Source organism: Ctenocephalides felis, unplaced genomic scaffold (assembly GCF_003426905.1).
Source record: "Ctenocephalides felis isolate EL2017-DRISC unplaced genomic scaffold, ASM342690v1 CF-g0.4_SCAFFOLD_03571, whole genome shotgun sequence".
NCBI classification, from domain to species: domain Eukaryota; kingdom Metazoa; phylum Arthropoda; class Insecta; order Siphonaptera; family Pulicidae; genus Ctenocephalides; species Ctenocephalides felis.
This window is the reverse complement of record NW_020539725.1, coordinates 5,800,316-5,826,603: the sequence shown is the minus strand read 5'-3', so window position 1 is coordinate 5,826,603 and position 26,288 is coordinate 5,800,316. Positions and strand designations below refer to the sequence as shown.

The 26,288-nt window shown below is 28.0% G+C and overlaps 1 protein-coding gene across 1 annotated transcript in view; it reads right to left on the bottom strand.

Annotated features, from left to right (window-relative positions):
- LOC113385505 overlaps positions 1-26,288 on the bottom strand; it is a 90,567-nt gene that overhangs the window by 62,180 nt on the left and 2,099 nt on the right. The window contains exons 4-5 of the mRNA XM_026623360.1: positions 25,622-25,887; positions 25,297-25,552 (exon numbers count right to left, since the gene is read on the bottom strand). Of these exons, the coding sequence (XP_026479145.1) occupies positions 25,297-25,552; positions 25,622-25,887 (522 nt within the window). The remainder of the gene's footprint in view (positions 1-25,296; positions 25,553-25,621; positions 25,888-26,288) is intronic.

Sequence of the window (26,288 nt, the reverse complement as noted above, 5' to 3'; positions counted from 1 at the left end):
AATCTCTCACACTATTTTTCCCTGAACCGAGATGGAATTTAACTCAACTCACGGATCTGCATCAGTACAGTACTACCCAATATCATTGCAATTTGATCAGAATGGCATGACAAAAAGTAGTTATAATAACCAAGTCTTAAATAACGCCTTAAGTTAGTAAATATAATAAAATTCTAGTTTATTGCCACTTAACATTGCAAGTGATTCATTAGATGACAAATCGGATGTAGAGCGGATTATATCAATGGTAGAAGGTCTACACCTTTCGCCTGTAACTCAAAACATCTTATTAGAATATTCTACATTTGACAAAAAACAATTACATGTTACGGTTCTCAATATACTGATATATATAAATATATATATATATATATATATATATATATATATATATCTATCTATATATATATATATATATATATATATACTAGCCGGCCCGACAGACTTCGTCCTGCCAAAAAAAAATTGTAAGGTGGCGGTGTTTTGTGCGTATCTTTTTTCTACTCTTTGCAAAAAATTATTTTGAACAGAACCGTCACCTTGGTAATAATTCGCTGTGAATTTAAAATAATTAAATAAAACACTATAAGCATTTAAAAAGAAGTAATTTTAATAATGTAACTCATAATTCAAAAATCAGTTCAGTTTTCATTGTAGTGCTTTGTGATAAACGATGTTTTTTGTTTGATTACCTGGCGCATAGACAAATAAATCTGATAGTTTTCCAATACGGGAACAAACAACATACAATTTTCCATGTGAGAAACATGGGTTTTCTAAATTAATACCACAAACACTTAATGATACCATAAACGCACTGGAAACTGTAGTCGTTTAATCTCAAATGGCACATCAGTCGGAATCATTAGGATGCATGGTGCGAGAACATCTTCTGCTTTATACTATCCTTTGAATATAGTTGGTCGATATTTCGCAACATTATAATTGCCGATCCAACCTTTAATTGAAGATTGTGAGGTGAAAATCCTAGCAAATCCAGCAAGTTTAAAAACTCCGGTGGATCGTCTTGGTTAGTTGCCGAATCAACTGATTCGCCTGTAATTTGTTCTTGAATTTTGAAATTTAATTAATTTACATCAATGTTTTTGGCTGCCAATATAGTTCGTTAATTAATAGAAAGATATTTCTATGTTTATATACAAATATTTAAAATTAGTTTATCAAAAACTACACAAAATGTCATGACGTAGATCATTGTTTTTTTACAAATTGCGTTGCCTACTCGATTAAAGAAGAAAAGGGCTGTTTTTAGGGTTTTCCCGGCAATTATTCGTTTTTTTCTCGCCGTAACAACCATCCTTGGACTTCAACGAATATTTTAAAAAAAGAATTGGCCAAATTGGTCCAGGCGTTGTTGAGTTATGCGCTTACCAACACATTTTGCGATCCATTTTTATATATAAGAAGATATATATATATATACAATATTGAAATTGTACAATTATTTTATTGTAATATTGCAGATTCATTAAATAAGTTTAAAATCTCAACAATATTTGATAAATTTGATAACAGCTTGGTTTTCACAGAAATATTTTTTGTTGGAAAGTTGGACATAAATGAACATAGATATTAAATACATATAAATATAATACCTTAATATGTTGTATATATATATAATATAAAATAAAACAAATATGCAATATATGCTTCAATACTATTTTTTTCTCTTTCAGGTAAGTGCCGAATCTCCATATTTCATTCATCTGTTTCTTGGAATTTGCTATAGAAAGAGGTTTGAATTAATTATATGAGAATTAATAATAATTATCATACACGCTCATATTAAAATTTAGAAAAATATTAATATAAAACAAGAATACTAAAATATTTGTTAAGTAGAACACAATCGTTTGGATTTTTTTCTCCTAAAATTTTTATGAAAATCAATGACAGGATACTGATACTAACTTCAACGATGATTTTTGACTTATTTACAGCAATAATAAGATTTATTAACTATAGCATTTTTAAAGAATCATGTGATTAATATTAAAGACTTAAGGAACTTAAGGATCATTCTCAGCAAATATTACAATTACATATTAGTTAGTTATGTTAGTTATATGGATCTTTCGTTCTATTGTGAAATTAATAAAATACGCATTAATTTATTACTTAATCCATAGTCGGTATTGATGTTATAACTATTTAAAAGCTCTTGTACTGAAAATTTTATTCCTCATTTTCTCGTGTCAGCAATTACGTAATTACATAACTTACTTACAAAAATCACTTCAGTTATCTAAGACTTTCTTCTATTTTTCAAATTCAGGGACAAATATTTTATTTCTAATATAATATTCGCCGTAGTCACTGGTGGTATCTTTGGTAGGAAAAACAGTTAAAAAAGTCACATTTGGTGGTCTAAAATGTTTATTACAAATGATTTATATAAATGCAGAAATATTGGTACACCGATAATAGGTAGTGGGCAGGTAGACAGGAGACACGTAGACAAATAGGAAGATAGACAAATAGAAAGATAGACAGGTTGACAAGTAGAAAGGTAAACAGGTAGATAGGCAAAAAAGGAAAAAAGTAGACAAGTAAGAAGGTCACAATTTAAAAAGAATTAGTCAAATTATAAAAGAGTTTTTTTAAAAAATTTCAAGTGATTTAAAAATAAGGACTACATATTTTCAAAGACTTTCAAATCTCATTTTTTGCTTTGGTTCAATTTTAGTCTATTTACCAATTCATTTTATGGAATACTATTGTTTTTTAAATAGGAAGTTCAGCAATTTGCTGTACACAAATAGTGTTTTATTTTAATACATCTTAATTTTTATTTTATCACTTGATTATTTACCTTTAAATGATTTACACTTTAAGAATCTTTATTTCGAATAGAACAAAAAAACAATTCCAGTAGCATGCTGTGACTAATGATTCATCTATATTTTATATGATCCTTAATGACCCTGCGCTAAGGTATGCAACTGGTTCAGCCATCCTATTCTGAAAACCACTTTCTATTCCATATGTGTTTATTTCACAAGATCTTTTGAAGGCTTATATTATACATCATGAGAATATAGAGCATATGATATAAACGTGTTTGATTTGATAATTGCTAATGAGTAAAATTATATGCTAATTAGATTGGTTATGGTGTATGTTAAGTGGGAGGTATCGTGAATGATTGATTTGAAAATTATATTTCGACATATTTTGAAAGTCAATCGGTGTGAAATATATCACACTACCATTTTGCTAGCAAATGAACTGATAATAGAGTAAAATATGTGAATTTCGAGTAAAAAATTATTATTAAATGAAAATTGTGAATGCATATGTTTTTCATATTCAACTTCTTGCTAAATTTATTCTAAGTGATAAAATAATTAAAAAATTGATTATTAATTTTGGATGTTTTCGAATAAATTGATTATTATCGTTTTTTTCGATATATCTAATTCTGAAGACTTCTGATCGATTTTTGTGCCTCAGAACACGTTTCTATAACTTTTACTAGATTATGATTATTTACATGGTATGTTGTTTTTAGTAAATATTTTTATTTAGATTTTTATTAGGAAGTTTTACATTAATTGCTTTTTTACCAATCCTTCAAAAAAGAATCCTTAAAATTATTTAAACAACATATTACTTGTATTGGTAAAGTGAAAAACCGATTACAATTTTTCGAAGGCAGGTCCAACGGTTTTAGAGTTGCAGCAAAAACAATATAAAATTGACATTTTGCAGTCTGAAGTGATTAGTAAAAATCATTATTATTAATTATATTTACATATAGATGTAAAGTTAATGATACACAGATGATAGGTGGTCAGATAGACAGGTGGGCAGGTGGGCATGTAGATAAGTAGACAAATAGGAATATGAACATAGAGACATGTATGCACGTATACAGGTAGACAGGTAAACGGGTGGACAGGCAGATAGGTAGACATTGTGGACAATTTAGACTTAAACTTAAACGGGTAGATAAGTAAAATGTTGGACAGGTAGATCATATACAAACCAAATATTTATTGATTAAATCGATTATTTACATATTGGAAAAGTCATACAACTTCCTTACATTAGAGCGCTTCCACCTGAATATTATTTAATAGTTTCTCAAACTCAAAATTTAAATATAATTTATCAATGATTTATAAAAGTCTTATTCGATAACTTTTGCATAAAACTAAATATTTCTTATTATTTTTAGCTTATGATTTTCCTACAGTTTATTAACTTCCCGTAGGGTAAGTTATTGTAATGGGCCGAAAATCGAAATTGAAAATTTTTACATTTCTCGACGTTTTGAAGGTTTCTGAACGTTTTGGCATACCTCAAAAAAATGGATGTGTGTGTGTGTGTGTGTATGTATGTATGGATACAAATTTCCAGTCACGTTTTCGGGCGCACGGATCAACCGATTTGAATGGTTCAAAAAACATTCGATTCCTATTGATAGGGAAAAGAGCTGATTATTTTTTGGCGGAGACAGGTCCAGCCGTTTCGGAGATACGGAGCAAAGAGTGCAGAAAATAGAAATCGACTTTTTGAGAGAACGGAGTATCCGATTTGAATGATCTAAAAAACATTCAAATAGTAATGATTGGGAAAAGCGTTTATTAGTTTCTGGCAAAGGCAGGCCGAGCCATTTCGAAGATACAGAGCTAAATATGTAAAAAATGGCAGTTTTTGAGAGAACTAAGCGTCCGATTTAAATGATTCAAAGATCTGTCTGCTTATCTCAACAAAAGAATTGATTTTGGAAAAAAAAATTTGTATATTTTTTTTTTCTTGTATCTCGAAAATAATTCAGATTTTATTTTTATTCTGACTAAAGTTCTAATATAACTTAAACAAATAATTTTAAATTTGCAATTCAGTTTATATACTTCTTATAAATATTAGACAATGTTACAATATTTATAATAATCTATTTGAAAACATTCAGTATTCCTCGAACATTTCGTTACGGTACGGGAAGTTCCAGCATTTTGCCTTAAGGCACGATGCCACCCACTCCACTAGTTACTTTTGTTTTTGACCAATTAGTTTAGAATGGGTTTTGACATATTGGCATACAAATTAGTTTAAAAATACATCATTAATTGTTGAATTACATGTATTTTCACTATAATTACCGTTTATTGCCCCATTTCAGTATAATTACACATAAACATATTACTGTCAGCATGGGATTTAACATTATTGCTTTAATAAGTCATTTGTTGCTAAATAGTTGTAATTAACTTGATAAGTGGTATTACCAAATATTTTGGAATTATATTGTTAAGATGAAAATTTATTGCTTAAATCTAATTTAGCTAAAAAGAATACATAATCAGAAAATTGCAATAATATATAAATATACATATTCATTGTTCTTACATGATTTATGGTTAATTCCTATTTTGCGTCACCAACGGCTAGTTTTACCAATTTCCAAAATTATGATATTTTTTCTGAACTTTGTAACTTTGAATTCTTTTCTTTAAACTCTCAGTTTCCACAACTACAAATGCTCTAATACACATAACTTTTTAGGTGTTACTTGAAAAATACAAGTTCAATATGTTATTCGACATATATTTTCTCATATTATATTTTTTCAAATTTGCTTGATTTTATACAATTTACAAGAATGCGCAAATTAGCATTTTATATAAAATCATAATAGATTCTAATTAAACTTTACATCTTCAATTAACATTTATCACATGAGCGGTATGTAAAAAGTGGGACATGCATGCAACTAATTTATTATTAGTTTGTTATTTTATTCAAATTCTTTGCAAATAGATCATAATTTAAATAATAGTTAATCTAGGTTAAATAACTAATAATGTGAATATGAATAAATAATATACATATATTTCTATTTAGTGACTTGGATGTAATTTTTTTAGTAATTGACGGTAGTAAGAAGAGAAACTATTAATACCAATAAAATGGTTTATATAATTTACTTTATATTTATCGAATAATTTGAAATTTAGGGAGAAAATGTAACAAAAATGCGTATTTTGAAAAACATAACACTTTTATTTTTGTCATATTTAAAAATCGACTTGAGTTATTTTTCAGCAAATTAATTTTACTGTAAATATAATTTGTGATTCGTTTTAATTTATTTAAATTCAATATTTATGTAAGTTTAGGAACTAATAAAATTTTAGTGAAATTTATAAATCGATATCATTAGAACCCTTTACTGGTTAATTAAACACACAACTGATTAATTTTAGTAGCCAAATTCTTTATGAAATTTTATTTTTAACTTTAGGACATTTGTTTATTATAGCAAAATTTTTCAAGATGTACGTACCAATACTTGAACTATTACTTAACTAAAACATCATCATTTTTGTCTTATTAATTTTTTTCATAAAATTTAATTTTCTCGCAAAAATTGCTCATCTCAAATTTGTTTATAAAATTCACAACTATAGTCCTACATTATAATCAACTTTAATGGAATATTTACTATTATTATTTCTCCAGTTTTTACTGTTTTTGTTAAACAACATTTTATTTGTTATTAATTTTTTCCATAAATTTCAAATTTTTCATAAAATCAATGATTTATTAATATTTGTACAAACCATCCAAAACTATACTTTATCATAATAATTAATTTAAGTGTATTATTAACTATCAGTATTTCTCAAGTTTGCAGTAAAACAACATTTTGTCATTATATATTGTAGAAATAATCACATTATTAGACTAGTCACAGGATTTGGTTAAAAAAAAATGGGGTACACAAAATCAGTAATTATGGACCTGTATATGCAAATGAAGAACAAAAAATTCAGTTTAAACGTTTTTTGTATAAATAGCTTATGTGACTTAAGTCTCAGCCATGTCTCAGCGGTCTGTAACGTTCGCACTTCTGTATATGAAAATATTATTTCAGGTTGATAAGCCTGTCAAAAGTCATAAATATTAATATACTATAGGTTGTCTTATAAGATAATAGGTTGTAATATATTAGGCGAATGGAGAAGATAAAGTGAACAGAGTGGGCGAAGAAAGAACTCGACTGAGCACAATCCTGAAAAAAAAAGGAAACTGGGTCGGGCTCGTTCTGCAAAAAAAGTGCCTCCTGCACGACGTCGTCGAGGATAAAACAGAAGGACAAAAAGAAATGGGAAGAAGAATGCAAATGACTGACGACTTACTCGAGAAGAAAAAATACAGGAAACTGAAACCAAAACGCAGGATCAAGAAGCATTGAAGCAAAACTTCGGAAAGGAAAATACATGATCAAATACATGAAAAAAACAAAAAGTGTAAAAAGGAAGTGGGGAAGGAATGGTCGGAATGGGAATGATAAACGACGAAGAGTAAGTGAATCATTTATTTGTGGTGGCTCCCGCATCATGGACCTGCCTTTGGGTGGTAGACCATCATTTATTATTATTATTATTATAGGTTGCCTTAACACATTATCAATTGATAATGATATAGAATTAAGATCTCACGAAAAAAACCATAATTATTTGATAAAATTTTGAAACAGTTGGATGTGACCGGAAAGGGTTTTTACTTAACCCTTAGAGGGTTGTTAGTGAAACTAATATTATATTAACTTTCATAATATATATTTATATATATATATATATATATATATATATACATATATAAATTCGTTCGATTATGCATGTTGATTCTTCGTAAGCGAGAGTTAATCTTGCAAAAGTGAAACCTCCTGATATGCAAATCAACTCAAACATAAAACCTGATGTGCCGCTATTCCACTGGAATTAATAACATTTATCGAGTCATAAACTACGGCGACTTGTTTATAATTTCTGATATATCACGTAAACACACTACTGTTCGAGCAATATTGGAATGAATTCCTTAAAAATGTATTTATTTTATTACCTGTTCACAAATCAACTAATTAAATTCTTTGCAAAATTGCAGATTCTAATTTTGTAATAATCTTTAATATTATATATATTCAACTTTATCCGTCTTTGCAATAAAACTAAATAACATTATTTAAGCATTTCATTCTAGGTTGATAATAGTTATTGTTGTAATAAACGCACAGCTTTAATCGAATTATTAAATTTTTGTAGAGCAAGGTATAGTAATCGCAAAATAATCAAAATGAAAATTTTTATGTCTTCCTTATTTAAATTTGAAAGGTTTCTGAACATTTTGGCATACCTTAGAGAAATTGAATTAATGTGTGCGCGCATGCGTGTGTATGTAAGTGCGGACACAAATTTTTGCCGACGATTTTGTGCACAACCAATCATGAATCAACCAATTGGAAAAACATTAAAAATATTTGATTTGTATTGATGGGGAGACATGCTGATTAGTTTTTGGCAAAGGCAAGTCGAGCTGTCTCGAAGATACTATACGATTAAATTTTTAGAAAGACAGGTCCAGCATTTGCAAAAAGCCAATATAAAGAATAAAAACAAATTTTATTTAGTAGTCAAAAACGATCATTAGGCATATGCACATAAAATTGTCAGATATTTTATAGAGATTTTGATAATAAGTAGGAATTTTAATGTACTATGCACCATTAGTTTTTATTTTAAACGGAAAAAGCAAGATTATATCTTACAACTATAACTTCATATTCAGAATATAATATAAATAGGATGTAATAAATTAACTCCAAATACACTAAGAATATCTAATTTTTTAATTTGTATAATTTTTTATTGTTATCATATCAATTAAAAACTATTTTTTAACCAAAGAAGCTTTTGTTTATTTAAGTTGAATGTTTAAATATCATAATTTTAGATCAAATTGTCTAAAAAATGATGAATGACATACCAATGAATGAATGAATGAATGACATACCAATGTCAGAATGTATGTTTTGAATTTTAAATGAAGTATATTTAAAGTTAATTTTGAATTTTACCAAATTGCTAATGAATAACATTTTAATAAACAATGTTATAAGTTGCTAAATTCCAAGTCGTTTTATCTTAACTTTTTTAACTTCCCGTAAGGCAAGTTATAGTAATCGCAAAAAAATCGAAAATGAAAAGTTTTATATATCTTCACGTTTTAAAGGTTTCTGAATATTTTGGCATACTTTAGAAAAAATGGATGTATGTGTGTGACACACATATACACAGTGTATATGTGTGTGTGTGTGTGCGTTGTGTGCGTATGTTCGGATACAAATTTTCGTCGACGATTTCGGGAACACGGATAAAGCGATTTGTATAATTAAAAAAACATTCGCTTCGTATTGATAAGGGGACGTGCTGATCAGTTTTTGGCGAAGGCAGGTCTAGCCGTTCCGAAGATATGAGGTAAAAAGTGCCAAAAACGGTAACCCAGTTTTTAAGAGACTTGTATTAACAAGATGAAGAACTGATCAAATTTTCATGAAGGCAGGTCTAGCGGTTTTGGAGATCTAGTAAAAACAGTAAAAAAAAATGCCACGTGGCCGTCAAAAATGATCATTAGACATATGCACATCAAATTTTTAGATATTTTATAGAGATTTTAACAATGAGTATAAATTTTGTTTACATTCCTATGGGTTCCGCACCAATATTTATCCGTTAGATAGCGGCGCGGCGCTTGCGCGCTTTGATATTTCGTCTCCATGCAGTTACAGCATTTTTTTCAAAAAGTCATTTTTTTTTAAAAAAAAAGTAAATCTTTGTCAAAAATTTATAGTTTCTCAAAAATCTATTTTTTTCAAGAATGTTAATCTTTAAAAAAAAATATTTTTGTACGGGAAGTTCCAGCAATTTCCTTAAGGCACGATGCCATGTGCCCCACTAGTTATATCAATATAATTGTTTCAATAATCAAAGTAAAAAATAATTGTTCTTGTAACTTGTAATTGGCTCATTTCACTTATTTAAAAGCTAGTGTGAATAATTTTGAATTTCTATACAGGGTTATATGTTGATTGAAAATATTATGAATTCATTCTATTATATAAAACTAATTCAAATATCAAGTAGTTTGAAAAATGATTGTAAAGGATTCATGATCACACCAATAATTGCGAATCAGTCGTTTTACTATGAATTGTTCTTTGGTATAATATAGGATATGATATTCTATTTTCAAAACTTCTGAAATATTTTTAAAATTAACTAGAATTGTTATATGTACTAAATCGATACGCTTTTTCCACAAAACAAAAGCATTAAAACAAAAATATTTTTTATTACAAAGAACAATTTTCACTAAAGATCTCTACTCTGGATAAAATTAATCAATTACCCTTTCAAACCTCTATTACATTATATCAGAAATATATCTTTATATTATATCATCACGATTTTATCAAGTTTTATATCTATCACATTTTTAATGTGAAATTTACCATTGACCTAATTAATTCTGCAGATTTCACAACCGATACTGAATAAAATTTAATATGCCGGAGACATATGAATTCTTCCGCGTTTCTTTTTACAGAAACTAGTTTGAAATATGTCTATCTAAAAATAGTTTTAAAACTATTTAAAATGAAAAGTAGGTTTATTAATTTATATCACAACATTACTTTGAGGTGAAGTGCGTAACAACATGTAATTAGATAATAAAATGATAGTGTACGAAGAGTTAAACATTAGTATGATGGAAATTAGTAGTGATACACATAATTTTAAGATTGATTATCATTTATAGATTTATTAAATTTTTCTTTAGTCAATATAAAATAGATATGTAAAATATTTATTGTTTGTAGTATTATAGTAGCAATTAGCAACCTAGGACAGTTTCCAGATTACTCGAATTATAATCTATATTTATTTACATAATTATTATACTAATGCAAATATTATTTAAAAAATATCATCCATATAATGCGTCTACAAAATAGCAAAAAGGTTGAAAACTTCTTTTAACTTTTTTCTTTGTGATCTACCCGTCAATTTTTTTTTTTAAAAAAGCTTTGTCATTTTATTCAGTTTTCTATAATTTTTTCCATAGCCATAAAATTAGTTGCACATTCTTTAGACTACATTATTATTGAATATAAAAAATGTACTTTATATCACAATGTACAATTTTTGATTAACAACTTACTTAAAAGAAGGACTTTAATTTTTGTCTAGTTATATTTTATTCAAAGTCAATTATTAAATACAACTAGATGTACATGGTACTTTGTTTTGAGTTGCATGAATTCCCTAATTTGTGTAAATAATCGACTAGAACCGCAAAATTTTTTATTTTTAACAACTTTTATAACCGCCACGATGAAATTCAGAAATTTCGACTTCGCGCATTATTACAAATTTTATTAAATTTTTATGATTCTAAATTTTTGAAATCCCAGTTATTTTTTTAAAAAGCATAGACGAGAATAATATTTTGGTTTACCTATATATATATTATACATACTATTTTCAATTTTCTCAATTTTGAGCTCAAACCATTCAGAAAAGCTTAAAACGTCGAGTAAACATATTTACAGGAAATCGGATTTTATGTAATTTTTTTTTTCTGCAGACAAAATTAGTTATTAATCCTTTTTATACTTGTTAATACTATCTGTGGTTGACGATTATACTCTCTATGGAGCAGTAGCTGATATGTAGGTATTGACGATTATATTTGTCACGCGTTTGCCATTTAAATTGAAATTGTTGAAAAAATCTTTAATGAAAAGTTGTTAAATATTTTGAGGCTATTACTAAATAAAACGGTAGCATTTTACTTTATGTCCAGTTGAATGAACTTCCCAAAATGTGGTAATAATATACCCAATCAATACGAATAGAATTTAGATACTTCAATAATAGTTTTTATTACTTATTTCGAAAATAGTATTGAAACTATTCTCACTTCCTCACATTGAGTTTAATTTGTTTTTTAGTTGAATACATAAATAAAATAAAACATTTACTTAAGTAAAGAGTTGGAGGAATGCAGAATTGATTACATTTTTTCAAAAGTCAGGTCCAGTGATTTTGGAGATGCAGAAAAACATTAACAAAAATTGATATTCGTTGGTCAGAAAAAATCATTATTATTGATTGTGTTTGTAAATAGGTAGACAGGTATATAAGTAAACAAGTAGACAGGTAAAAAGGTAGAAAAGTAGAAAATAAAAAAACTAGACAGAAAATCAGGTTGGCAGTTATAGCTGGTAGACTGGTAGACAGTTAGACAGTTAGTTAGACAGGTAACCACGTTGATACGTAGACAGGTGAGCAGTTAGACAAACAGACGGGTGCAAAGGCAGGTAAAGAGGCAGACAGGTAAAGAGGTAAACTGGTAGACGAAAATAAACTTATAAAAGTAGGCAGGTGAACAGGCAGATAGGTGGACAGATGAACAGGTATATAAATTTAACTGGTAATGCATGGCATCGTGCCTTAAGACAAATTGCTGGAACTTCCCGTACCACAATTAAATTATTGAGTAAAACGAATTAATTATCAATATATATTGATCAACGATTAATAACAATTGTTTTGAATATTTTCAAATAGATGATTATAACTACTATATATTTATTTGTTCATATAATATACAATGACGATCTTATCGCTCAAACCACTTAAAAATACATTACATTAAGAAGAGGTGCCGATTGAATCCATCTGAGGATATATTTCTTACGAGTAAAATAACGCATATGAAATATATCCATTTTTTAAATGAATTGAAGACGAGTAGAATAACGCATATAAAATATATACATTTTTTAAATGAATTGTAAGTTTAAAATTTATATTTAAAAGATAATACTTTGTATATTTTTGAATTTTTTTTCTGAATGTTTGAATCAAACTTTGAACCGTATAAGTGACTTCTAAAAATTAAAAATCTTGGCACGAAACCCAAAAAAATTCTAACAAATTCAGTACAAACTCAGTACTCAAGTCGTGTTTAAAATCTCTATAAAATATCTGATAATTTGATGTGCATATGTCAAATAACCATTTTAGACTGCCAAATATCATTTTTTTACATTTTCTCTGTATCTTTAGAATCCAGACCTGCCTTCCCAAAAATTAAATCAATTCTTCATTTCATAAATACAAGTAAAGTGTTTTTTGAATCTTTCAAATCGGGCGCTTCGTTACCTCAAAAACTGAATTACCAATTTTGGCACTTTTTGTCTCTTATCTTCGAAACGGCTAGACCTTCGTCAAAAACTAATCAGCAGGTCAGTAAAAATCGAATGTTATTTGAATTATTCAAATCGGTTGATTCGTGTTCCCGAAATTGTGGACAAAAAATTGTATCCAAACATACATACACACACACATGCGACAATTTTTCTAAGGTATGCCAAAAGAAGAAAGAAACCTTCGAAACGTATGAAGATATGCAAAAATTGTCATTTTCGATTTTCTAGCGGTTACTATAACTTATCCTACGGGGGAAGATAAAAATATTGTTGATTAACGATTAATTATAGATATCGGTTTGCGTAACTTACCACAGGGCGAAATGCCACTTACAACTAGTTCATCTGATATTTTTGCAGCGTTATTTACTGCGCTTTTTGATGTGAGCTCTACAGTTGGCTGGTTAATAGAGATGGAAAAACTCAATTTACAAAAATTATAAAAAATGTTATATAAATGAAAACATATTTGGATTGTTCTGTAAATGATTTGCTTGGCATAATACATTTATTATATATATTTCTATACAAAGTATAGAAATATATATAAGAAACGACAAATGGAAGATATGCCATCTTACGTTCCCATCGGCGTCATAAGATATTATTCCAGGAATCATCATGAGAAATTAGTGTTCACAATAAAATTGAATTTTCAAACCAAAAAACAATAAAAGCTAATCGTTTATAATAATGATAAAATGTCCGTGTTTCCTGCTCTCGAACTCAAACCATTCGGCATGCCAACGCGCGTGCACAATTATTGTGACTTGTGTGGTGAAAGTGCCCGATCGTTCAAAGTACTCTCAAGATTTATTACTTATCGTTTTGTAAAAGTTAAGGATAAGAAAAAATACGGAGGTCAATGGTATTATCATTATGGGAAGATCCATGAAAAAAATATTATTGTAAGAAGATGTAATTGATCAGATAAATTATGATTTGTCGTGTCATACCGATTGTATAATGAGGCAGAGGTAAAAGGTTGAGAACGGTGCTGAGATTAGGTGTATTCATCAGCAGGTTAAAAAATATAAATATTTATTAGATAACTTTAGCAGGTTTAATAAGAAATGGTTTTAAATATGTTTAGGGCTCACATGTAGGTGGTTAGAGCGACTGGGCCTGATTCAGAGGTAAAACTTATTTGTCACTGTACAAGGTCGCATTTAAGTAAAAATATACATCATATAACAATTTTGAATAATGTTTATTAGTAATATGGTAACACTCGTGATGCACATATATATTAGTGTCAACCATTTTATACGCATTTATATAATTATAAATTATAAATTATATATTTATAATAGCATTAAAAATATGTATTATATTCAAAAACAATAATGTAATTAAAGTCATACTTCAAATATGACATGATCGGTTTGTCATTGTAATTAGCATTTAGAAATGAACCTTTATCAGAGAAATGTAGTATTTGCTGATTAATAATTTCTATAATTATAGAATTTATTAATAATATTTGTTCACACAGTGGATTATGTTAAACAACGCCTAAACAAATCATTTTTTGAAAAGCTTTAATATCTGTCTTGCCTAAAAAAATATTTTCCATTTTAAAAAGTTCAATGATTCATAGAAACTACGAATAATAAGAAATAATTTCTAAGAAACAGGGTAAAATATCGAGGAACAGGGTAAAATATTATTCTGATTTAGGCATTTTTCATTAAATCAAGATTTGTACTACGATGTAACTTTAAAATGTTTATTTAACCATGCCGATTTTCTTTATGATATCGGTACGCATACAACAAAAGTTATTTTACCAGATAATTCAATTTTATAATTTTATATTTTTGGCAATTCAGTCATTCTGAAACGTATCGATTACGGACTTGTAGTATTATCGAACTTTTATTTTTTAATCATTTAGAACTGGTGCTGGTGAATTTGTTTTTATTAGTAATTGTATTATATGTACTTTTTACTTTTAGTGAATTGCTAAAATCACGGAAATAAAGCATTCAATAAAACTTATAGGAAAAATAGTAAAACGATAATCCTATAAAATGAAAATAAAATTTATGGCTTCATCTCAAATAATCGTATTTAAAATAACGTTGAGTAATCTAAGAACGCTCGTAAATTTTTTACAACTTCCACAACCATTATGGAACAGTGAATTAAAATTTTTTCCATAACTATAAAATTGTTCTTATGTCAAATCAACTTAATGCAAATCTGTAGACAATTTGTTACATACTCATCTTAGGTATTATATAAGGAAGCACATGTTCTGCACTAGTTATGGTTTTCATTGAAGAAAATGCATTGGAACTACGAGTTTTCAAATATAATTTATATATTGTATAACAGTTGTTATCTAAAACAAGGAACATCCTACAGTTACAATTGTTTTTATCACAATCATAACTTTTACTTCTCTCGGTTGCAATAATGCTGATTTCTCAAATCATAGCATGTCTCAATTCCGTAAGATCACTGCAAAATCAAAATATGGGAGAAAAATTTAATTCTTTTATTAAAAAGAACATCGTTAGAGAAATAGGTTATTGAAGTTTTATTGTTTGATTGATTTATTTAATTTTTTTTATAATAGCCCAGAAAATATCGATGTCAACATCTTTACCAGTTTTTGAGAAGACGGAACATTCGATTCGAATGATTTAAAAAAATAACATTTTGCTTGTGTTGTGAGTGTGAAGAAATGATTAGCATTTGGGAGAAGTAAAAAATTTATTATTCCATAATTTTAAAAAATCCAATAAATATTTTTATATTGAAATATTTAAAATGATTCAGATTTTAATTTCAATCCCAACTAATATGTTAAAGCTCACTTATATACTTTAAATAATTTTAACTTTGAAATTCAGTTCATATAATTCTTATAAATATTAGATATTCTTCATTCTAATTTCGGGTAGTTAAGTTTTGTTTATTTGATTTTCATGTATAAACATCGTAATCCAATTCATAAAATATGCCAACATCTTTATCATCATATCGAAAGAGATGCTATTAGATGGAGTCATAAGATCATCCAATTAATTTTCGATGTGAGTGGCCTGATTATGATGAAACCCATTTTTCAATAAATTTAGATTTTTTGTTGTTTTAGCTATTATGCACAGTTATAAAAATTAAAACATTAAAGTACATTTCAACGTTAATGTGTTACCTAATTTTTGATTTAGTTTTAATTTACTTTTTAAGTAAATTAAAACAAAATTTGTTATATTCTAATTCATCTTGTTGTATAACTATTTTGTCATGTCCAGAAATTATCTCCCAAATTACTTGTGACAATAATACTACCAACGCTTGTATAAGTTCAGCCGTCATATGTCTAACAATAAGCTCAATGGGATAATGATTACTCTAGATCTCGCATAGATTTATGAATGTTCTCTGAGAAAATTGCGTAATATTAGGTACTGCGTTAGACAACTGAAAAACAAAGTGCTTCAATTCTAAAGGCCATTCTTCATCGTCAACCAATCTCATAGTGAAACAAATTATCATGGATATAAATCCAGGTTTCATTAAAGATTTTGCAATATTATATTTAAGTTTATCGGCTTACTTCAAACATAGCATCTGTTGAATGTTAAAAATTTTATAACTTGATAAGTTATTTTATTGTGAAATCTGTAAAAAAATACATTAGTTTGGGATATAAATCTCTATATCATCCTATTTTCTATGCATACATTCGATAAAGGTCTTACGTTACAAGCAAAAACACTAATGGTATGCTGAGAACCAGAGCAAAAACGACAATGACTTTACTTACTATAAAATTGTGCATTGAAATTGACATATTGATTGTTACTGCCAAATGCTTGCCGCTCCATTGACTGACTTCAAATATGTGATTAATGAATAAGCAGCTACTTAATGTCCACGAGATCGTAGGTACTTAGTCCATACAATAGTTGTTGGTCCACATAACAGTTTTTACTATCGTAAAGGAATTCAGATTAGAAAATTCTTAACTATGTTTAAATTATTTAATGATATAAAAAGATTGAATGACATAATTTAACAAATATATTGTTTTATTTCAAAGTAGAGAATCACCTGGAAATTTGAAGTTTATCAAATATTTGTTCAACTTATGCATGAATCTCAAGTATCTTCATAGTTGGCAAGTTGTTCGGAAAGTAACTTCGTTTTTTATAGACATTTTGGTACGCGATTTTCGTACAATAAACAATTACTTTATTAAATAATATATTGGCAGTTTTGATCGAGCATCTTTTGTCATATTACTGGTATTAGCATAATTCCAAGATCATAAATTTTTTGGTCGTTATTGGCAAAAAAACTGATCAAAGTGCTTTTTGACATGCTGATTTGAGGTATTGGTTTTACCGCCTAAAATTTTTTTTAGTGGCCGGAACAAATAATGGTTCGATGGTGGCAGGTCCGGAAAAATGATGAATGTGTCATTGGGTCCGATTCAAGCTACAAAAGCTTTTGGTTATTGACCAAATTTATGTGAGTACTTTCGTCGTCTTGATACAGGTCTCTACCTTGTTTGTGGGTTAATTCTGGTCTTTTCTATTGAAGTATATCATTTAGTTTATTCAGCTGATGACATAAAGCATCGAAACTAACCGTTATGTTATCCTGAAAAAGCTGAGAAATGGGCTACTCCTTTAAAATCTTACCAAACATACTGCGTCATCTTCTTCTGGAAATTTTTAGCTTTGCTCCTGTTTTGAGCAGGTTCTTCTTTTTTGTTTAAAGGGCAATAGTGTGTATTGTATTCTTTACATCCCATTGGACATACTTAGTGACAATTCGTTTCAAAACCTGATAATTTTCAGGACTTTTCAGAATCTAATCTCGGATGCTAGTGCGACGTCACACGTTTCCTCCTATGAGAACTATACAATGAGTTTCCAGGAAAATCCCAGACCTTTTGAGTGGTCATGGGAATCATATATTAATTATAAGACTTAAGTGTGATGTTAGGTTAAAAAAATATAGTTAAATTCTGGTGGTAAAAAAACGAAGTGACTTTCCGAACAACTTTATATGTTAAAATAAATACAATGAAAAATATTTTTATTGGCAGAACAAATATCACAAAGTAGTGTCTACTACTACAGATAGGTATATAGGTTGTCAGTCAGCTGATCAAGAATCATACGTTCGTCAGCAATTCCATAAAAAATAAGTTATTGATACAGAAGGGTTATTATAACGACAAGTTTTGACGTAAGTGATGGCTTATGGTAAACAGGTAGATAGAAAACAAGGTAAATAGATAGACAAGGAGGACAAATAGGAAGATAGATAGTTTTTTTTAATTTATTTTATTTCCATCCAATTATAACTGTCCATAAGGTATTCAGTAATTATTATGACTAAAGTGTAGAATAATATTTTAAAATACTTCCCAGTGGTAGTCATTTAAGTTTGTAAATTATATACATAAAATTAATATAAATCTAAATTGCAAATTAACTATGCTAGATCTAATGGGTTTAAACTTCATATTCTTTTAATATTATTTGTAGAGAGCAGGTGTTTCGCAAGTTTATTGGGATGGTTGTCCAATCTTGTCTTGTATTTCTATACTCTATTAAGGAAGATAGACAAGTAACCGTACAGAGTCATAGTCAGGTTGACAGGTAAACATGTTGACAAGTAAACAGGTAGATGGGGTCACAAATACAAAGATTGGTAGAAAGGTAGATAAGTAGATATAGAGATATATGAACATGTAGGGAGTAAGACAGATGCATATGCACATGCATACAGGTAAACAGGTGTAAGCGTAGTCAGATGAACAGGTTAGCAAGTAGACCAATTTGCTTCATGACCAAATACAACTTACAACTAATTTTGAATTTAATTGCCATCTCGTACAATAGTAAATAAGTTCACCTTCAATCGCGTATGAACATTATGCGCACTTATTTTTAAATATAATGCTCGTCATACCGGTTTTAATATTTAATATCAAATATGTGTAAAATATGTTAAAATATGTTAAAATATAAGATGTGGATCTTATATCAGCAGTCGATTTTAATTTAATTTTTATTATTTTTTTATAATTCTTTATGTAAGTATTTTTATATTTTTCTCTATTTCGTAGCGGTTATCGACCGCAAATCTAGACCACAAAGTGACTAGTCGATATAATAGTTACATATTTGTGTCGGTATGCAAGTCGCTCCAGTGATTAAATTGTTACTGGTTGCACTTGTTTTTGTATTGTTTTTTGAATTCAAAGTATGTATTGAGATATATATTCTCTAATGTAAGTATCTTGATTATATGTTTGTCAGAGCGTACAAATCGTTACATGCACATTGGCTGACCGACAATTCCATTGAAATGTGCCGCCACGGAAAATGATCTGATATAATAATAATGATAAATACTGTTTATTATTTGGTTTTGGATTTCAAAACCTGCGATCAGAACTTAAGGCTTCTGTTGTGATGATTTCACAAAACTACGTCGATTTTTAGAAAGAAATTTAACAGTTGGTCTATCTCTATTTGATAAATTCATTAACACTTTAATAATTATGATTTTTTTTTTATTGATGTAACAATGCTGGGCAAAGGCTATTTTCAATTGTAAACATTTTGCTATTTATGTTTCTTAGTAAAAACCGACGGCACTGTCATTTCTACAACTTTCAAAAACTAAATTTAATACTAAACTAATCAGCATTATTCCATTTGCAAAAACGCTGTTTACCTGTCTACCTATCTACTTGCTTACCTGCCAACCTAATTATTTGTCCATATGTTCACATTTTATTTAATCTACTTGTTCACATATTTACCTGTCGACTTGCCCATTTTTTTCCGTATACCTGCTCATGTATTTACCTGCATATTTGTCTACATTTCTATTATTCTGCAAGATTATTTATCTGTTTTCTTCCTAATTTACTCCTTGATTACTTGTCCACAAGTGAACCTGTTTACTTGTTTACCTGTCTTCCTGTCTAGCTGCCAATCTGCTTACCTGTTTACTTTTTCCATTTCTACTTTTCTACCTGTTCACATCTTTACCTGTCTGCTTTCCTATTTACTGATAATTTCATCTGTATAGGAATCAATAATAATGATTTGTAAAGATATGTAACCTCTTTACCAAAACTGATGGACCTGCTTTCGCAAAAATCAATTCTTCATACCGTCGTCATAAGTAAAATATTTTTTGATTTATTTAAACCGGTTTCTAGTGTTGTTACGCTTGCTCCAAAACTGTTTTTTTATAGCAATCAAATTTTGCTGATTAGTTTTTGGCAATGGCAGGTCTGGCTAATTTCGAGGATACGGGACAAAATAAGCCAAAAATAGTAATTCAGTTTTTGAGAGAACGGAGCGTTCAATTTGAATAATTCAATAAACATTTTATTTGTATTGACAAATTGAAGCACCGTTTGAATTTTTGCGAAAGCAATTCTAGAGGTTTAAGAGATCGAGTGAAAAAAGTTGTCATTTGACGGTCAAAAATGATCATTAGACATATGAGTTTCAAATTATCAGATACTTCATAGAGATTTCAATAAACAGTATGCATTTCGTTTACGTTTTTATGGGTTCCGTACCAATGTTTATCCAATAGACTGCGATGCGGTGCATAAGCGCTTTGATATTTCTTCTGTAAAACCGCCACGCAGCACTATAGCTTTTAAAAAACATTTCTAGAAAAATTCAAAGTATAAAAAAAAATTTCGAATTATGAAAAAAAAATTTAATATTAATTCCAAAATTCTCAAAAATTTCATTTTTTCACGATTTTCAAATAATTTTAAAGGTTTTTTAAAAATTTTAATTTGCGGAATGGGAAGTTCCAGCAATTTTCCCTAAGGCACGATGCCATGCACTATTAGTAGTATTTTAAGTTTAGGATTTTAATTATAACAATGGAATTATCTGTATGATTTGAAGATTACTGGAAGTGTAGATGATCTGAAGACAGGTGGATCTCGAACATCATGCTGATGAAAAAATTTCCTTTGATAAAATAACTAATAAAAACTTAAAAATATATTACTCCTGATAAGAATTATTATTTCCAGTGTATACAAATTGCCAAAGTTGTATTGTTTGTGACGAATGATAATCTGGATAGCATGAGACATATTAGTAGTTTTGTACTTTCAACTACCAACTTAATATTTAAATAATTACAATATAAATCTGAAGAAAACTCATTAAGCAAATAAATCGCTAATAAAGTATCAAGATTATCATGGCTAACAAGCGTCATGCAGATTAGTTAGATGAAGATTATATGAGTAAAACCAAGGTGGGAAAGGACGAACTGAAAGTATTTCGAAATCTTATTATTCCTTAATAGATGTTTAGAGTATTTTAACAATGCCAATGTTTTGTAAGAATAACTCCAAACAATTTAAACAACTGTGTGCTGCGCAATTTTGCGCCCAACGAGCAAATCCGTGTTATTTTAATTACTCTGTTGGACTTGACAAAAACATTTGTTTCCTTCATTGACGCAATTTTCTTACTGTATTTAACACCTTTTACTATGACATGTTGCAATTTTGTATTGCGTTTATTCCAATTAACTATTTCTTTAACTTCTAAAGACACAAATATACATATATAAGACGTTTATTTCTTGAGAAAAAAGTATTAGATAAAATCTTCGTCCACAATGTGCTTGTTTAAAGTATCTAAATTTAACACTGTTGATTACTCAATCATACAACTAACAATCTAAAACTTAATTTGAAAAAAAAAACATATGAATTAAAAAATAATGCTGATTTAATAATGGACCAGTCTTAGGTGACATAGTTAAAATAATAGTAATGATAACGTCGAGAAAACGAATTTGTATTTTTGTCATTAGTTTTAGAATTTACCCAAATGATAAAATTTTTCTTTTCAGATATTTTATAATATGCATTATGTAGATGGTTGATGGATAAATATTTATTGGAGATTTTTAAAAATAAAGCAAAATATAATGCTAGTCATATAATAAACCTGCCTTTAGTCCAGCTAAAAAAGCATTTAAATATTAATCCGTATTAATTATAAGTATTTGGAAGTTCTCCAAGAATTAAGTTATATTTTTACTTCTAGAATTATTTTTGCATCAAGTTGCCATTATGTTTATGCATAATCATTACCTATTTATGTTATTACTTTTAGTTTTTTGTACTAATGATGGATGAAAATACTGTCCTCACAATTATGTATAGAACTTTTGCTATTTAAAAAAAATAAGTTTAATTAAATATTTTGACTACTACATTTAGACTACTTTACATTTGACTAATTACATTTTTTTAGTTTTATGTGAGAATTTTTTTTGTTATTATAAAAAAAAACAATTCTTTTATACTTTCGATTACATTTGCACGTCATTTACAATTGTTTATATGCCAAGATATTGTTTATAGATATGTAGGCTCGTTGTGTTATTATTTTATAAAGACTTCAGTCAGAGGGGCGACGACATACTTAATGCAAATTCGTTACAATATTCTTTGTATTTTAAAACACAATAAAAAAAAATCATCAATTTTCCAAACATATTAACATGCAAATTGATATTTAAATATGTTGACGAAAAACTTCAAAGCTAAGGTTTCTTCGGAAAAGTTGATTGAAATCACTTATAGATACATAATCGAGATGAGCCCCGATGTATGTTTTCAGCTCTCTACAATTTGACCCATAAATTAGATTTCGATTAGAGGGTTCTTTAATTTTACCTCACTAGTTGTAGCGTCTGTATTAGTATATTAACTAGTATATGTAAGTTCTTTCATTAATCAACATTTTTTCATTATATTATGTCACATTCTCAATTTTACATTTTCCGATTTTTCTCAATTTCGATGGTGTCATTGCCTCTCGGACTAATTATCGTTATATATCGTGGTTATAATGTGCATACGTGCTATTGTAGAGAACAATAAAGATACACTGACCTACATATCTTTGAATAACATGTGTAAAAGTTGATTTAGATTCACTTTCAACGTCTTGATCGAAATAAATAAAACAGGTGCGAATGCACTTATAACATAAGAATATTACAGACCAGTACAATTTGTGAATGAAACAAATATGATATTTGATAGTATGTAGTTATATTTATATAGCACTTCTTTGCTATTGTATTATCGAAATATTTTTAAATCAATAAAATATTCTGGAATTGCTAAATTCAAATCTCTATTCAAGTATTTGCTCTTGAAAATAATTACATTTTATAATCAACTGTATTATCTTATTATTTTAAAAAAATCATGAATGTTTGAAAAAATATGAAAAATTTGCCAAAATTTGTATCAAAATTCGCTTTTGTGATGTCATGAATCAAAATTTGAATCTTTTTGACGATTCCTCAAACGCGGCTGAACAAATTTTACAAGTTTAAAACCCAGCAAAATGTTATTTTTTGTACCTGTTCTTGCAAAGAATCTTGCTATCTTGATTTGTGCTTTGTTTACAGAAATTAATTAATAATTATTTAAAAAAGATTCTTTATATCTGTCTCAATTAACATGAGCAGTTTACGAAACTTCTCTGCGTGTAAAAAATTAAATAATATCAAGGAGTTCTTAAATGATCATGCCACTATTATGTTTTAGCAGATGCTTAATATATCACCAAATAATTTATCAATATACTTAAAAAAGAGAGTGCGCATAAGGTTTACACGCGATTTAAGTGAAACTTATTTGCTACTGTATAAGATGGCATTTAAGTAAAAATAAATACATCATATAACAATTTTGAATAATGTTTATTATTAATATGGTAACACTCGTGATTCACACATTTATTAGTGTACACCATTATACACATTTATATAATGATACAATATAAATTATATATTTATAATAGCATTAAAAATATGTATAATATTTAAAAACAATAATATAATTAAAGTCATACTTCAAATATGACATGATCGGTTTGTCATTGTAATTAGCATTTAGAAATGAACCTTCATTAGAGAAATGAAGTAATTGCTGATTAATAATTCGTTTACACGGTGGATTATGTTAAACAACACCTAAACAAATATTGTTTTTGCAACTTTACTCAGCATGTAATTGTGTTTGAAAAACTTCATGTAATTAAAAATAACATACATTCATTGACTGCTTGTATTTTTTTTAATTTTTTGCTGGCGATATGATCTCATTCTTTGAACAGCTGTAATATCTGTCTTGCCTAAAAAATATTTTACATTTTAATAAAGATTTAAATTTATCAAAGGTTTATAGAAACTACGAATAACATAGAAATAATTTCTTATCAATAAACTTACGTTTAGTACACGGCCTAAATGTTTAATTTGTTTATTTTCAAGGAACAGGGTAAAATATTTTTCTGATTTGGGCATTTCTCATTAAATCAAGATTTGTACTACGATGTAACTTTAAAATGTTTATTTATCTACTCGATTTCCTTGTTGATATCGGTACACATACAACCTTGATGCCGGTACGCATACAACGACAGATCTCTATTTACGTACACGACGGCTAATCACAATCGACCCGTATAGAAATGATCTCATCGAGAGCAAATGACGAACAGTTCGGGCGTAGTCGCGCCTAAAGTAGTTTTACTTGAAATGAAATTTAACATGGCACTAAACAGTCATACGAAAATTGTCTGAATTATATAAATTCATTAAGATTTGGAATAATGGATACTTTCAGGACATACCCAATGCAATCACATGATTAATATAATCACAGACGTTTTAAATGTGTTTGTGTGATTTATATCAATTGTTAATCGTAATGTTCAATTTTTGAGAATTTATTTACTTAGTAACTTTTACTTAATAAATTTACAATTTTAAGAAATTTATTTTTGAAATAAACATTTGAAAAATTTAGCTAAAACTCAATTTCGTCTATTTAAGTCAATTATCAAAATGCCACTTACACCTAGTTTATGTATACATTACCATATATTTATTTATTTTTATTTTTATTTTTATTGGCTTCCTCTTATTATACAATTAGCCATATAACATACATTTTAACTTAAATATTTTCTATATAATTTTAAATATACATATTTATATTTTAATTTTTGATCTAACTAAAAATTCATATATTACTCTATAGCTATTCTTATTACAAATTAATAGATCTAAGTTAAACGGTTTGATATCTAAATTTCTATATATATAATTTAACATTCTTTTTCTGTTTTCTTCATATTTTTTACATTCCAGAATTATATGTTCCAGAGTACCTTCTTCCTCTCCACATTTACATATATCTGAATTTATCACTTTTATTCTATGCAAGTGTTTTGCATAGCTTCCGTGTTTGGTTCTTATCCTACTGATGGTGACAATAAAACTTCTTTCTTCATTTTTAAACTCTTCAAACCATGGTTTAAACGATAAACAGTCATTATATAATTTGTAATGCCTTCCTTTTCTTTGCGATGTTTCTCTCCATACTTCTTTCCATCTCTCCTATGATTTAATTTTAATTTTCTTAATTATGTCACCATATAAGCATTTATTATATTCTTGTCCGCTTACACTTGCTATTTTTGCCAGTTCATCAGCCTTTTCGTTTCCTTCCACACCTATATGACCTTGTACCCATCCAATATTTATGTTATTTCCAATCCCTGTAATTATCTCTATATCATTCAATATTTCAAAATATATTTTTTCTTCAAATTCTATTGTATTCATGAACTTCTCTAATTTATTTACACAACTTAAACTATCTGTTAAAATCATAGTTTTTTTATACTTATTCATTTTAGCTATTCTAACAGCTTCACGAATAGCTATTAGTTCTGCCGAATAAATAGAAATAAACTCCGGGAGTTTATAACATATTGGTATTTTTTCCTTTTCAATCCATATTGCACATCCAACTCTATGTGAAACATTATTTCTCGACCCATCCGTATATAAAATTATACTATTGGTCCATCGTGTTCTATCCACTTTTTATACTCTTTTTTGACTACAATCGTTCTTTTATTATAATACAGTTTTTCATAATATGGATGAACTCCATGGACTACGTTAAATTTCCTATAATCCTTTAAAAATTGAAAACTGCTTAGAATGTCTGGTACTTTTTTGTTTATCCAATATGTGCTCCTGTCTATACATCTCCATATTTCCATCAGTTTGTAATTCAACACAGATTCATTATTTATTATGTTTTTCAAAATATATTTATCACATA